At 39.6% G+C, this 17,057-nt stretch overlaps 1 protein-coding gene across 1 annotated transcript in view; it reads left to right on the forward strand.

Annotated features, from left to right (window-relative positions):
• Positions 1–17,057, forward strand: part of ARSJ (arylsulfatase family member J) — a 45,651-nt gene extending 28,594 nt beyond the window's left edge. Inside the window, exon 2 of the mRNA XM_005435209.4 lies at positions 14,488–17,057. Coding sequence (XP_005435266.1) covers positions 14,488–15,889 — 1,402 coding nt within the window. The 3' untranslated portion in view covers positions 15,890–17,057. The remainder of the gene's footprint in view (positions 1–14,487) is intronic.

The following is a 17,057-nucleotide window of genomic DNA, read 5'->3' on the forward strand; positions in this document are numbered from 1 at the left end:
AGTGTACGTATTTTCTTCTAATAAAAAAGTTGCTATGCTACTCTGAGGACCTGGATGTCATATTAGACCTCCTCATGCCTAAATTTGTACCCACCTTAAGAAATTCAGTTGTCCTGGCTGGAGTGCTAGGGTTACAGAAAAGCCTTGAAGGACCAGATTTTTTTTAAAGGATATTTAATAATGCATATCGGGAATAAGTGATCTTTTTATAATTTCTGTAACTTATATTGATTTCATGGAGATTTAGGGACATGCTTTTGAGAATCCCATTAGGCACCTATTTGTGTCTTTAGCTGTAAAAACTGGTTTCTGAATTTCTTGTGATGTTGCAGACTGGAAGTGCACTTAAGCATCAGTTCAAGAACAAGCAGTTGTTTAAATCCATCCTGTTCAAGGAAGCTCTTCTATCTCCAATGAATTTAAGCAGGTATGGAAAGTCTTTCCATACAAAGGGGTCTTCCCAAGTCAGAGCTCTGTAGCGATTTAGTGAAACAAACACTTTGATAAATGCTAAACGTGGTTCCCTTTCTTCTCAAAGAATCACTACTTCTATCTTTTATTTTTAATTTCAAAAATTTTGTTTGTCACAGCTCCAAAAGAAACCTTTGAAAAAAGCAAATGCCTCATATTCTAAAAGATCACGATGTAAACTACTTCAGTTTTTCTTAATTGTTTTTAATTTACAATATTATGTTGATTTTGTCTTTCAACTGTTGAAGTTAGTGATGGAAATTCATGGGCTATGACAATATATGCAATCAATTAGTAACACAACACCATAATTTATGCTCATTCTTTCTGTATAATATACATGGGTGGGTTGTAGTGAAATCAAGAATAATAATGGCATATAGCTGAATGAGAGAAGTATGACTGTATGAGCACTTTTTTGGTTTGACTGTAGGACAAAATAGGTTACTATCAAGTGTCCATCTGGTAAGTGACGTTGGGGAACGGAAAGAGCAGCTAGGTCCAAACAACTGAAATGAGAGATCTAAACAAGGGCCCTGTGCAGTCAGTACAAACTTCATCCTTATGAGTCAGGCTGCTAATCCCATCCACCTCTCCCAAGATACTCTGCCTTGAAATTCTTTCATGGAATAGTATGGAATATTACGCATACAGAATAGTAAACTACTACCTCCATATGAGCAATCTACATTTTCAAGAAGATAACTGCCCTTAAATCACTTATCACAGGGTATATGATGCTCATATCACTCTATTAAACAAGTGTTTTCAGGTAGTGGGGAAAAAGACGCACAGAAGGCAGGTGTACAACATAGATGGCATCTATACATAGGTTCCATGTATGTACTAGGATTTCATTGTTTAATATGTTGAATGCATCCTGCCAAAACTTTGTGTGTGTCTGATTTGCACCTCACTTATGGTTATAGAACTCACTCTATTACATGAGTCATTTTTGCCGTATTTGGTCTGGAATCAAAATCACCTACTAACATCTTAAATAGACACAGTTTGTTTAACATATTAACATTTTATAGCAAATATTTTCTGTATGCTTTGCTATACATGTAAGAGATGTGGTTTCTAGATTTTTGTTGGACTAACAATGATCAGGCACCTGTTTCCATTCACCCCCTATCTTATACTCCATTTTATTTCTAGGCCTATTGTGCTGCTGCCACACTTTCTGTTAGGCTTTTGGACACCCCTGCAATGCAAACAGTAAAGCAAGATGTGACTGAGGAGCAGTATAAATGAGAAATTACCGATCGTTAGAAAGGATTAGAGAGCACAGCAGTGACTTCCAAGATAGCACTACTTGCTTTGCTAAGCCGGATTTAGGAGGGAAATAAAGAAGCATTTATCCAAATCACTTCATTACTCAGTTGAATGGAGGCCTAGAAACAGAAGTGCTGTTAACCTCTGTCCCTTATTAACTCTAGTTTGTTCTCTTTGGTGGTGTAGGAAACTGAAGGGAAGGGAAAAGTGTAGCAGGATAGTGGGAGGGGGCTTTGTAGTGCCCCATGCCCCGGCATCTTGCAACCATCACATGTGTGGGCTGCCATTAATCCCCGACACGGGGAGCTTTCTGATTTCACTGCACTCCTGCTCTGCATGGCAGCCTTACATTTTTCCTAGCCTTTGCCTATTTTGGACAAAATGCAAAGATAGAGACTCCAATCTGTTCGGTACAGAAGCAGCAAACAGCTCTATGAAGTACCAAGCTCCTGGTGTTATGCTGCCTCGTCACAGTCGGAGGCAGCTGTGGGAGCTGAATCTCGGGGCGTTCTAGTATTCGCCCCTGTTACAAGGGGTCACAGTGAGCTGGGCACAGTACCTGCTGAAGCTGGTTTGTTCCTTTGGAATTCCAGCCTATGGAGCTTTTAAGAGAGAAATAAATTGATGACCACAACATTTAAGGATACGTGGGAAAAGAGTTCAATTTGTCATCATACTTTTATTGCTTTACAAAAGTGTGAAAATCCCTAAAGTTAGAAAAATGTTGTGCTTTGAATACAGACATTTTACTTTCCTTTTTCTGCCATATTATACAGTATGTAATATGTTAGTTAAAAATTGTCACATAAATGACTGACAGCCCTGAAACGCTGCTCCCCACTCCTTCCTTCCTTTGCTAGAAAAGCACACCTACATCTACATCCACTCAGATAATGGCAGTGAAAGTATTTAATTTCTATGTTGAATCTCCCCTGTGAATAAACAAAGATGTTTTATTTCCCCATATTGTCAATCAGGAACCTTCCATCTGGGACCCAGGTTAATAAAATAATTAATTATCTTAATACATTATTTCTTCGGGAACCGCACACAGTGTCTTCAACACCAGCCATTGTCTTAATCAAAAATGGACTTGGCGTGTTGTGGTCAGTTCCAAAAAAAAGTATTTTAATACAATATTTTTCAGGTAAAGCAGGAAGTAGAAAAGAAAATCCAGTAATGCTACCAACAGTGTGAATTCAATGAGGAAGTAGGATCTAGAAGCCAGCAATATGTGGCTGAATTAGCACATAACTGCTGGTTTATCATTGTGAATGAGTAGGTGCTTCCAGGTGCTGTGTTTTAACAAACTGGTTTTAGCATCAGGGTGAGGCTTCTTTGCATCCTGCCAATGGTTTTTATCAGAAGATAAAAAGCTCATTTTGAGCATTAGCTATAGATGTCGTACCATCCCTGCTTAAAGGAATAAGAAATACAAAAGACTTAAGAAACTATATGAGAGTGTCAGAAGGACAAAAGAATTGGAGGTCAGTTGCAATGCTCAGGCAAAAAACTATGCAGAACCCAGAAGAAAGCGTGTCTCTTGGCTCCCAGCCCTCTCTTTCAAGTCAAGGTTATTTCTTTTGCTAATGATTCAGCGCCACTGCTGTTGCCAGTAAATGTCAGCCCAGAAAACTATCTATGTTGTTGAAAAGGCAAAATGCATTTCTTTCTTCAATCCAGATAAAGGTGTTCTTTATGGTCACGTGGCCATAGCTTTTCTTGGAAAATTATTTCAATTCTAGCAAAAGCTGTGGAGTGGCATGAAAAAATTTCCAGCTCGTGTCTGTCCCAGGATACCTGCAGAGACAACAGCAAAGGGCATCGTTATCTTGCCGTCAGGAATGTGGGTGTTAAAGATCTTAAACAGGAGGTGTCTGGGTGGGTTTTGCAGTCTGTGTAAAACTTGGAAATTATGTTGCTTAAGTGAAATAAGTGGATTGCGCACTCTCACTTTTTCAGTTTCAAATAACTGTTTATCATTTAATATGCAACCGATGTGTCAACAGTATCAATTACAAGTGTCTAGAAATGTGTAATTAATCTTTAAACATAAATGCTCAGCTATATCACATTGCTCTAAGTTGATATCCTGCTATGTTGAATTGTTCTGTGATAATGAGAGATGAAGGAAGAGATAATTTCCTTTTGATGCAATGTATGTGTTACACAATCATGTTATACGATGGATTGCGTTAAGTAGAACAAATAGAATAGCAGAGTTGAGATGAAACAGAAATACGTATCCAAGGGTATTTCTTAATTAATCGGCATTCACAAGGAATCCCTACACTAAAAAAGAGGCTTCATGTATTAATTCAGGGACTCATTTTGATATTTTGATGACACTGAGCAAAAATTTATCTAAAAGAGTATGCAAATGAAATTGATGGAGTTGATCCTTCTATTTAAGTAGGTGTGTATTGATTGCAGGGGCTAGAATCGGTTCTTCCTATAAGAGGTGCATTGAGAAAATTGAACTTGAGACATAACGTAGAGCAAGATAATAGGAATATTGTAAACACTAAAGAGAGGTAGTGGCCATTACCACTTGATTAGCATACTCTCAATAATAATTTATCTCCAGTTTTAAATTGGAGTTTTAAAGACTGTTCTAAGGTTTTGAAAGAATCTTAATGGGCCTATGATATACTTAAGCTCAATAAAGTGATGAAGCTCTGACATTCTCCAATGTCATGCTCAGAAACGGTATGTTTATGTAGTTGTTCAATGGTTAATATAAAACTATAGCTTTCACAAAGTTTGGGTGTTGTGTGAAGGTATCTAAAACACTTAAGATGTCTCTGAATAATCCTGATTTTTTTCAATGTCATAATGTTCTTTAATTATAAAGCAATTATGTCTCTCAAATGATATAATCTAAAATCATGATATGGTAGTTGTTAACGTGTATTTTAGATCTTGTCATTTTGTCCTCAGTCATCCATGCTGTCAATTCAAGGTCATTTAGGTTGATATAGACTCTAAGTATTGGATATATGAATAATACATAAGGACAATATTAATTCAGAAATAGTAATAAATGGTCAAAATGGGTACTTTAATTAAAGTGTAAAGGGAGAAAATAACTGTTTGGCTGCTACCTTAAGGGCTGCTATCGAGTATGTCATTTTTATGAAAGATGCCTTCTTATGAAAGGCAGCCATATAATGAATATCTTTCACATCCCTTAGGTGCATTCACCAAATAATTTCTTATATAGAGATGAACTAATTTTTCTAAACTGTCACAGAATTATGAGTTTCAGCCTTGAGATTTTTAGCTGAAAACTATTTCACACATTTACGTGGCCATTTTTTTTTTCCTGGTTATGTAAGAAGGCCTGTGTTATTACCAATTTAATGTATTTTTTTAGGCAGAATGCTTCGATGAGACACACTGAAATTCACACTATCTGTAAGAATGACTAGTCCAGAATATTAATAGTATCTGAGATTGTGTTATCTCGGCACAGCAGTGAATGCACAGGTTAAAGTGAAGGCTGCTTTTTACACAATTTCAATGCTCAGGAGTTACGTGCTGTAGCACAGAGAACAGCCTTTACAAACTGGTAGGTGCTGTGTCCCTCTCCTTGCGTGCTGTTTTTACTTCAGCCTCGTGCAGTGCTTGCAACAGGGTCTGCAGCCCACTTTTTGAAGTGCCCAAGGGGGGAATTCTGCCTGCCAACTTAGGGCTTTTAGATTCCATTTATCTCATTTTCATCTCTTTTTCCTCCTGTAAAAATGACTGAAGCTGGACTAGAAAACTCACCTCTTACTAATGAATTGTTTTACCTTTGCCATTTACTTGCCTTAACTTCAGAGGAATATGCAGGGCTGGTCTGTTCATGCGAGCCTCTCTTCTTGCACGTGTAGCTCCGGTACACTCCTGACTTCTCAGCAGTGCATTTCTTTTCCTCATCACATGTTGATTAGGTGTAATATCCAATAGGATCTATTTTTGCTGAGAGCCCAGAATTTGGTGGCAATGTTTGGATTTGTGGTTGGCATGCAAAGTATTTAGTCAAATTGTTTTCTTCTCATGTCACTTACATGTAGACATGAAACAGAGAGTGCCGATTATGCAATAACACATTCCCCCCCCCCTTTTTTTTTTCTAAATGAATAACATGCAGTGATAAAGTTGGAAATGTTGTGCTCTGTTTCAACAGCTGCAGTGAACTGGGAGCAAGGAAAACAATAGCTGCATACACACATGTGCATTCCAGCTGTGGCTGACTCCCATGTTCTCCTTTATTCTTTTTGTCCTCCTATTTCAGCAGAGAAATTGTCTCAATGACAGGAAAGGTTAGTAGTGGATATGCTGCCAGTTTAATACTGTTTTGTAAAAAATCAGAATTAATGTATAAAAATACTAATTACATCTTAATTTGTGGGGTGATTTAAAGTTGAAACTTCTGCTTGACTTTCATTATACAATTTTTATTTTTCCAGGCACCAACAGCCCCTTGCAATCAGGAAAAGTAACCCCGAGGAAATACAGATAAAAGTTTCTGTTTATTTTCTCTCCCAGCTTGGTTACACAGTCAGCTATTTTTCCTTTAAAGCTGGCAACTCTAGAGACAATTTCTTTTCTGCTGTTCATCAAGCTCTGCCTCGCTGCTGGGTGCCAGTTGCATCAGCAGGAGTTGGGAAGATAAAAGAGAGTAGAGCTGGTGGATACCCTTGAGATGCAAAATTGGTCAGAATATAGAGCTACAAAGAACAATATTTTCTGGCTTGGTTCTCCAGCTTGTGAGCAGCAGGGTCCATCGTTGTGCGTGGGGGCTTCTGAACCACCACAACCATCACTGCAAGTCCCTCTGGTTCTTGCTATTGATAAATGTTTATTTTTGCTAGTGTAACTGGGTGGCATTTCTAGGTGCTAGATGATAAAAATGTATTTGCAGTGTAAGTGATGTAGTGGTGTAAGTATGTTATTTAAATGGCCAAATGTCAAGGCTTGCATGAGAATTTTCAAGTGATTTTGAGGTTGAGTTGATACATCAAAATCCAAATGGCACTTGGATACCTTCACTCCTGTAGGTGCTTGGAAAAAGGTAATTGGAACAAAAAAGGTAACATTATTAGTCCACAAATAAATCACTACTTATTTTTTCTTTTCCTGTATTTGATGGAAGAGCCTTAGGTGATTTGAAAACACACAGAAAACCCACCCCACCCCCCCAAAACTGGGAAGTAGGGTAAGATTCAGAACTTTTCAAGTGAAATGTTTGCAGTAGCGCTGCCAGAGTGATAAAACAGTAAATAATTTGTTAGACTTTTTTATATAAACGCTTGGTTTAGAAGTGGGTATTTTTCTGCTCTGATTTATAAGCACATAAAAATTCAAAGCATACAGCTGAAGATGAAATGAATGTGTGTGTATGTCTGTGTGTGAAAACTTTGGGTTTACGTGGGCTGACACAGTGAAAGGCTGCAAAGGTTTGGCATTCACATTTAGTCTTTAATGTTGCATTTGCTTCTCTGATCCTTCAACACTCATAACCCACCTTCCCTCCCCAAAATCTTAAAGCTTTAAACTAGAAGATAAAAATGGTTAAATTATAGATTCGTAGGGTTTTTTCTGGCATACATTTAACAGTGACAGAAGACTTGAGCAGAGAAAATGTTCTGAGGGGGATTGTTCAGATTCAGTTGGGCTTCCCTGTTTCTTTCCCCAGGAAAGTAGGAAACCTGAGGCAATGACACGAACCCAGGTCTCATCCCAGTGTGCATCCAGCATTTGGTCAGTTGAAGAGTTGAGAACCAGGACCATGGGGACCAGAGGGATCATGCCTACTTCAGAAAATGGACAGCCTTTGCCTCCCTAAGATTTGAAAAAAATATCTCAGTGTTGGTCAGGCAGTGGCACAGTATTCTGCATGTCATTTGCTGCAGAAGAGCTCATTTGAACCCTCCAGCCATAACTCATATCCCAGTGAAGAACTCTAGTAATAAATCTTTACTTCTTTTTTTTCTAGAAGGAGATTTTCTTCTGTAAGTCATGCACCCACCCATCTTAGGGAAGTAACTCTCTAACTATGGTACCATTTGCACATATCAATAAAAGTATTTTCTGATTCAGACCACTTGGACAATGCTGTAGGTACGTAGAATATCTTACCCACAATCTTAAGCAGCTAGAAAAATAGGCAGCATAAGCCAACACATCCTGTCTACCCTTAATTTATATTGTTCAGCAAAAGGGTACATTTTGTGACAGGTCATGTTCTAATGTAGAAAGCGTTTCCTTCATTCCTTAGTGTTGTTCAGGATCTTAACCAGGACAAAATGCTGCATGGCTGACTTGAGAGTTACTTCCATACCTATCGCATCACTCATGTTCATGGCTCAAACTTTGATTGCTTGCTTTGGTCTTGTTTCAGCCAACTACCTGGCTGAAACTACATTCTTATTTAAACTGTGTGTTGAACTGAAGCCTTAGCTCTAACTTTACTTTGGAACCAAGTAGCCAGAACTTAGGGCAGAAAAACCCACCATCCCCAGCGCTGCTGCATAGCTGCTGTTTCTGAAAGACAAACTGTAACTCCTGTAGCATAGGCTTAAGGCTTCTTAAGATACTTTCTGAAAGACTATACCGCATGAAACCCCAACCTTTTATGCTTTTGTTTAGAAAATGTATCACGTGGAAGAGTACCTGGTTGCCATAGACCATCAGTACTGAAGAAGTGTGATTGACAGAGCTTAGCTAACCCGGTCTGGTTCAGAAAAGATTAGTCCAACTTGCTGCCTTAACAAATGCTGAGATGCCTACTGCCTGCGTTTGCTCTCAGGGAAGCATGATAAGTGGAAATTAGCAAAGGCAAGACTGGAAATAAGACAGACCTGAACATTTAGACAACACTTTGCTTATCAGTAAATTTATGTAATATGAAATGAGAAAGAAGCACTGTGGCTACAGGCTATGGCTTCTGTTGTCATCAGTGTGAAGAGACTATGAATTGATGCTGACTGCTTTGCAGCAATTCATGTCAGGCTCTGATAGGTTTATTTGCATCTCATTTAAATTAGCTTAGCTCAGTCCTCTGCCCCAGTGTGTTCAGTATCAACCTGCTCCTCTTCCAGTTTTACTTTCTCATTATATTTTTTAAAACCTTAGCAGATTCAGCATAAAACATTTAGTTCTTATGGCAAATCTTTCTGATGCAAAATCATTTTTGTGTGGTTCTTTCGTGTCAGTCCGTGTCTGATCAGGAACTTTGCATCTCTCTGCCATGCTCTTCACCAGCTTGTTTGGCTGGCTGAAAGCAGAAGGACTTCCAGACAGCTTCTCTTTCCCACGCAAGCATCTTACAGAGCTCCAAATAACTTTGAGGTAAATAAGAGTAAACACATCTGCCCAAAGTAACAGCTTTTTCAAACGATTACGGTTTGTGGACTTCATGCTTAAAGCCTCAGTCCACAATAAAGTAGTCTCTATCAATCTGTTTTCTTTTGCTGGTCATAGGGCTCTGCTTCTAGTGATTTGCTGGTGGCAAGTGTGTTGTTGGGTTTTTTTCTCCCCGCTAATGTGGACCTCTGGGGACTGGGAACCTCCAAGCATAAACTGTCACCAATTTCTACATTCTTTACTCATCTGGAATAGCTACATTTCTAGCTGTTGTGTTCTATGTAAAGTTTCAGGTAAGATGTCAAAGACTGTTCTTTAGCAGTCCCTAAGATAAACTGCTATCTACATGCTGTATTTTATTATTTTTAACAAGAAAATGCATAATCAATAACGATCCCTTCAACTAATGTAGCATGTGTACCTCAGTGCTATCACTGTTTGCAACTCCTTCTGGCAGATGCTTTTTTTTATTTGAAATACTCTTTTCTAAATCCTAGGCTAAAGTTTATTATTTTTAAAGCTGAGAAAAAAATTTTGACATATCCTGAGCTATGCAAGCATAATAAAAATATATTTTCCACATGTACTAACTAGACCTGTGCTAGCAAAAGTTCCTGAAATTAGAAACTTCAAACTGTGCTCCTCTGTTAATGAAGATTAACAAGAATCTCAGTTCGAAGACAATTAATGCAGTATTTTAACATCATGAGAACTTAAAATCAATAGTTTTGTACATGCACATTACAAAATTAGGAACATCCCAGCTTCTTCCTCAGTACAGAACCCACCCTGAAGTTAAGGGTGAAAATACTCAATAGAAAACTCCTTGGGGAAACTTTTTTTAAGGACAACCGGTTTGGTCTACATACGTTTAAGACTGCATAAGCAGCGTGGGGATGTGAGGCATGCCAGGAGAATCTCTTGTACAATACAGACCTTAAGTCTTGCTCTCTGCTTCAGGGGAATAGTAATGAAAATGTGCAAAGATTACTGTCATTGATCTGCTTCTCTACTTTGGTTTGCTCTCCAGATGAGAACCGGGAAACTAATTTAGCTTTACTAAGGACATCAGAAAGGGGAAATTAACCCTCGAAATGTTAATGCATTCCTCAAGCTCAGGTCAAATTGACTTTAGTATCCCCGTTGTGATTTACATCCACAAAGGCTCTGGCACTTGAATGTGCAGTTGACCTTTAACAACTTAATGGTCTCTGCACCTTGAGACTGAAGGCAGGAGTAATGTAAAAGCCACTGGCTTAGCTTTGTGTCTTTCTAGATTAAAACAGGATGGGAAATGGTGTTGGAAAGCAGTACCCTGAGCTCAAACTCAGGATGGAGGATTTATTTGTTTATTCATTTGTTTTAAGAAATACTTCTTTCAGCATCCAAGAAGCAAAGGACCTGTGAAGTCATCAAGATACTCCCACTGGGAGTCCACTGCTTTAAACTTTCCACTACAAACAAGTAAACAAAGTGGTGTAACAGTCAACTAGCCTTAAACAGCTGCCTTGGCTGGCACAGTTAGCAGTGTTTTCACTGTAAACATCTGAACAACTTCCACACTAAGAAAATAGAAGAGTAGAAAATGCGCAAGAAAGAGCCATCCCAGTGTAGTGAGGATAAATTCATTTTCAATATGCTTATTATTAGCTGAACATACTTAGTTCCTTGTTCTGCAGATTTCAGATTGCAGGTAGACAGCTGAGATCTAGGAACTTGGAGGGGTAGGGAGAAAGAGGGCATAGTACATGCATATAAAGTATTCACAAGTCTTGAACCCCTCTACTTTGTACAGAATATTATCAGTCTGTTACCTGTATATAAATACTGTCCATAAAGGTAGAAGTGTGGAAACCTATGAAATGAGATTTTGTGGCCTGTCACCATTTGTTTGTGTATAACTGGTTACCAGTGTTGTAATTATCATAATGAATTCCAGACTAGTCATGATCATAACTGACTTTCTGCATTTGGGATTAAATTAAACCAATTTATTCTAAAGAAATTGCTAGCATTGTGGTAGAAAGTGATGAAATCTATAGAATGTATTTCACAAACACTTCATGGCAGTTAGTGAGCTCGTGAGTTTATCTTCTAGAGAACTCCTCCCAAAGCAGCATCTGCCTCTTATTTCCTTTATGCTTTGCCTCGTTCAGTTTTTTCTTCTCTTGCACAGCCTAAATACAGTTTCAGAACAGTAACATTGAGACACTTGCCCTATTGCTATTAATGCCCTTTACTTCTATCTTTTGCTCAGATTATTTTGTTTTCCCATGAATGGTCTGCAGGTCCTTTGAAAACAAAATACTTTCACCGAAAAAGTAGCATTGGCACTTAATGGATCAATTAGGAAGGCATGCGGTACAGAAAAGTGAAGAAATCATGACCATTTTTGTGATAGTGAATAATAGTCTGATAATTAGAGGTTGTCATTTTTGTGAAACACTTCTACAGTTAAAATGTTTGGGCTTAAATTTGATTATTTTGCAGATCCCTTTTTACATTTATGAATATAAAAGTGCCTGTCTCGGTGTATGTGTGCATATATGTATATCTAGAAGCATAGCTATGCCATAAATAGCACACACACGGGGAACACACGAGCATCTCAGCAAGGAAGCCAGCAGCAGAGAACTGAAGCAGGACTGCTGTATGTGCCTTGTAGCCAGCATATTGAATAACTTACTGGGGGGACTGCTGAAATAAGATGCATTCCTGTGTACCAGATAACTTCCTAAGAAGAATATGTATCACCGAGGCTAATTCTTGGTAATTCTTGGTTCAGTGTTTGTCAGATTAACAGTGCAGGAATTTCATGCTTGGATATATAATTGAAAGGCCCTAGCTGGGGAATCTGCATGTTTTTTATGAATTCTTTATGAGAATTAACTTTGTACGAAATATCATACTTTCTGTGTGGGCATTGTAAAGAGGCAAACTGGTTTGCAATGTGTCACAGATTCTGTTGTCCGTTCCCCCCAAAGTTCAGCTTCTGTGTTGAGGAGCAGGGTGGAAGGATATGTTACAGCACTGCTTTTGAGAAAATACTGACTTCCAGCAAAATAAAGCTTATCAGGGCAGAAACTTTCCAGCGGGGATTGGGGGTTGATCCCAAGGTAGAAATGGCTGTCAACATTTAAGAAACCAGAAGCTATTTAGTAAAAGAGCAAGGTGGGGGCAAGGACTTTTCCAGTTGGATCAAATACAGGGAATTTACTGAAAGAGTTTAAAAAGGCAGAGGAAAACAAAGGAGAAGGCAATGAAATGTCTTGTAAACATCGTTCCTTGAGGACTCTCAGAGGTGGAGTGAACTGAGTTATGGGGCACTGCCATTAGTCAGCACGGTTTCCTTACTGCAGTTCACCTGTTTTAAAAGGAGAATATTATACTTGAATCATGGGAAAGACGTGGGTATTTGCGTGTGCCCATCGTATTTTTTTTAACAAAAGCAAAGTGTAGACCCCAGAAACGCATGATTTTGTGAGTGTGCTTTAACTACGGCAGTATCTCTTCTGTCAGCACCGGCTGGTGAGTTTGGGGACAATTGGATGGCAGGGCTCCCAATCCACAAACTGCTAACAGAAACAATGCTCTGAAAAAGTGCCAGGGAGACAGAGCAAAGCAGCAGCCCTTGTGGTGTAGTTAGCAGAGGCTAGCTTGAAGCAGAGAGTGCAACACCCAAAGCTTCTGCAACGAATTAGGCTAGAGCTTCTGGTTCCGTGGAAATAAGGTCAAGAATAAAATGGGAGTTACACAATTATTACAGATTGGCAGGCATTAAAGACATCTATGGTGCCTTCTAAGATCTTGGCCAGGAAGACATCATATAAAAGCAGACTTTTAAGTTATTTATGGACAGGCAGAGCCTAATGTTTTTAATTTTCTAAACAGCTCAGGAGGCCAATCAGATTGGCAATACTAGCAGAATGTGTCAGGAAGTCCCAACTCCCGCTAGCACAAATTAATTAAAAAAGTGGTTTTGGGGAAGATCCATAGTATTGGTGGACCTAGCCATTCTATTAATGACTGAGAATTTGATGTATTCGCACACGCTGGGAGAAATCTTCTTTGCTTTACAGTATGCTGTTACATTTTATTTTTTAGTGTAAAACCAATATAAATGGATTTGTCCTTGAATTTTGATGCTTGCTGCTGCCCATGCTGAATTCATTTTCTAATCATATGGAGCCCATATGTATTCTTTACACATAGACTGTACTGCACTGCAGAATTTATTATCCGATCCTTTAAATATACTGCTGTTGCATGCTCAAAGTCCAGCATTTTTATATGCTGTAGATATGTTTACCAGTAGAAAATTATGAGGCACTGTAAAAATTGTATTTGTCCACGTAATTTTCTATAACCATTTTTAATGGGGACATGTGACAGCTTTCTGCGGAGGAAAAAAACCTACTTCCAAATATCCGTCCTCCTGTATATATAGGTATTTTGACTAGCTCAGTTCACGGAAGGAAACATTTCATTGAGCAGTTAGGCAAGGGCAGAAAATGACTGCTGAACAGGAGAGCCAGTGATGAAATCACCACTTCCTTCTGAGTGATGGCTCATAAACCTCTTTCCCTGTAACTGCACATGCATCCTTCAGTTTTGGCCAGGATACTTGCCATCCGCACATACTTATGCCTCTTACTCAGGAGATGAATGCCGGAGCATGGGACTGTAGGTGTTCCAGGAGAGAGCAGAGCCAGGCCCCATCATGTGCATGCTGATGGCTGACCCGGTTGTTTTAATATTAGTAATATCTCTTCTAAGTCATAGCCTGTATGCATATTGCATGACGGATGACCAGAAATCCAACTGTCGGGCTGTCAGCGTTGCGCGTGCCGGGAGAGCTGGTCTCCGGTCAGTGCTGTAGGACTTGCTCATGCTCAGAAAGAACAATGTCATCATTCTGCTGTCCAGGGTTTGTATCATACCGAAGGGGTACCGTAAAGCTCTGGGAGTTTGCTAGCTTTAAAATAGTACTGCCCAAAGAATGGCTCACGAGCAGCATGTTGCCTCTGAGATCCTTTGACATTGCTCACAACTACGAGGAAATTAAAACATGAAAAATGAGGCCAGCAGGGAGAGAAGTGTGTGATGCTGCTGCGTCTTGTTTTTTCAGTGTTGTCGCCCACTGGCCAAAGCGGGGGAACTGCTCTCAGACACTTGTGAAGCAAAGCAGATGCCGTTCTCCTGTTTTGTCGGATTTAATAGTGTGGCCTCTTTAGTTTTTGACATTCTTCAAAATATTTTCAGAGAAAATCGCTGCATGCGTAGAAATATTTTCTGTTACAGTTATGCACATCGGTGTCCACACGTAAGGGCCACAGCATGTTTTCCCCCCTCCCCACCTGATGCCTGTCTCCTCCCTGCCTCCAGGTACCAGATACACACGGGCCTTCAGCACTCCATTATACGGCCAACCCAGCCCAACTGCTTACCTCTGGATAACGTCACGCTACCTCAGAAGCTGAAGGAGGTTGGTTATTCAACGCACATGGTTGGCAAATGGCACTTGGGGTTTTACCGCAGAGAATGCATGCCCACACAGAGAGGATTTGACACTTTCTTCGGCTCGCTCTTAGGCAGCGGCGACTATTACACTCACTTCAAATGTGACAGCCCAGGGATATGTGGCTATGACCTGTATGAGAATGACAATGCGGCTTGGGATCATGACAACGGCATCTACTCGACGCAGATGTACACACAAAAAGTACAACAAATCTTAGCTTCCCATAACCCCAGGAAACCTATATTCTTATATATTGCTTACCAAGCTGTTCATTCGCCTCTTCAGGCACCAGGCAGGTATTTTGAACATTATCGATCGATAAATAACATCAACAGGCGAAGATACGCTGCGATGCTAGCTTGTTTGGACGAAGCCATAAACAACGTAACCCTTGCTTTAAAGAAGTATGGTTACTATGAGAACAGCATTATCATATATTCTTCAGATAATGGTGGACAGCCAATGGCCGGAGGAAGTAACTGGCCACTCCGAGGAAGCAAAGGGACCTATTGGGAAGGAGGTATCCGTGCTGTTGGGTTTGTCCATAGCCCTCTTCTGAAAAACAAAGGGTCTGTGTGTAAGGAGCTTGTGCACATCACAGACTGGTTCCCCACTTTGATCACACTGGCAGAAGGGCAGATCAATGAAGATATCCAGCTGGATGGCTATGATATATGGGAAACCATTAGCGAAGGCAGACGTTCTCCAAGAGTAGACATCTTACACAACATTGATCCGATTTACACCAAAGCCAAAAATGGGTCCTGGGCAGCAGGCTATGGGATCTGGAACACTGCGATTCAATCTGCCATCAGAGTGAATCATTGGAAACTACTGACGGGAAATCCAGGATACAGCGACTGGGTACCTCCCCAGGCCTTCAGCAACGCGGGCCCCAACCGCTGGCACAATGAACGCGTCTCCTGGTCGGCTGGCAAAACAGTGTGGCTTTTCAACATAACCGCTGATCCATATGAACGAGTGGACCTCTCTGCAAGGTATCCAGATGTAGTGAAGCAGTTGTTGCGGAGGCTTTCACAGTTTAATAAGACTGCCGTTCCTGTTCGATACCCACCTAAGGACCCTCGGAGTAACCCAAAGCTGAATGGAGGAGTCTGGGGTCCGTGGTTTAAGGAGGATGAAAAGAAAAAGAAATCAGACAAAAGTAAAGGTGCGAATAAGCAAAAGAAGAATAAGAACAAGAAAAAAGCAAATCGGAAAAAAGGGCAGTCATTACATTGCCGTTCACGTCTTGCTGGTGGATAGACTCTAAGCACCCTCTTTTGCCAAGTCCAAGTCAGCTTGACCCAACTTTCTTGAACTTCTGACAGAATATCTTAGAAATGCCAGCTCTGCACTATGGATAAAAGTTGTCACCTTTTAATTTTTTCTTCGATTTCACCAGCAGGAGATACCTCAGTGCTCTGCCTTGAGTGTACATAACCATCCACATGACAAACTTTCTCCTCTACGGGATGAATGGTGCTCACCCATCACAGCTACATTCCAGAGATCAATGGTGATAACACTTAATTTCAGTAAACTCATTTTTTGTGGACATGTGGTGGTTCCTTGCCTAAATCAGTTATAATATCTGGCGAATATGGAGATGTTAATGGCAGATGTTCTCAAACTGACAGATGATTCATAGAGAGGAAGGAAAAACAAAATTTGAGAACCTCTGTGGGTCAGAATGACATTTTTCAATACAAACACAGCAAAACCATGAAGCCGTCAGAGTAACTTTTTAGAGGTATTGGGGAGAGGGGCATGATAGGAGGAAAGCTGCTTTGAATTAGACTTTGTCTGTCTTACATAAATCAGAAAATTTAAAAAATTTCCTAGGTGTGCTAAGCTCCCTCCATTTGTAGTAAACCCAGAAGGCTGTTATTGAACACACGTGAACAGCTAGCACACGTCACGTATAGGTTATTATAGGCATAGAGAAAAACACATCACCAAAGTGAATGTAATTTTTAAACACTAAGATAACTGTACAACAACATGTAAAAGACATAATTTATTTTACAGCACAATACTTACTTCTCTTCCATTAAAAGTTTAATTACTGGGTGACACAAGGTACTCTTTTGGGTGCAAGGGTTGTTTGGGGTTTTTTCCTTTGATTTTTCATTTTATTTTCACTCTATCATTCAGAGTTTTATTTAACAGATCAATATCCTCAGAGTACTGTAAAACCAGAAAATACTGTATACACTGCTAGAATGAGAAAGGAGAATGATTCAGGTGCATCATTTCATTATGTATTTGCCTCCAATTATTTTGAATGTAACAAAGTGATTATTTAATTTAGGAGTCACATGAATATTGTTCAGTTTCTGTACAGAAGCTAGGCCATCTTTATGTTTGGGGGAAAAATTCTACTTTAAACCTTTTATTTATGTATCTATTAAAATAGTTTATTTTTATGGCA

The sequence above is a fragment of the Falco cherrug genome, chromosome 1 (assembly GCF_023634085.1).
Source record: "Falco cherrug isolate bFalChe1 chromosome 1, bFalChe1.pri, whole genome shotgun sequence".
Classification (NCBI taxonomy): Eukaryota; Metazoa; Chordata; class Aves; order Falconiformes; family Falconidae; genus Falco; species Falco cherrug.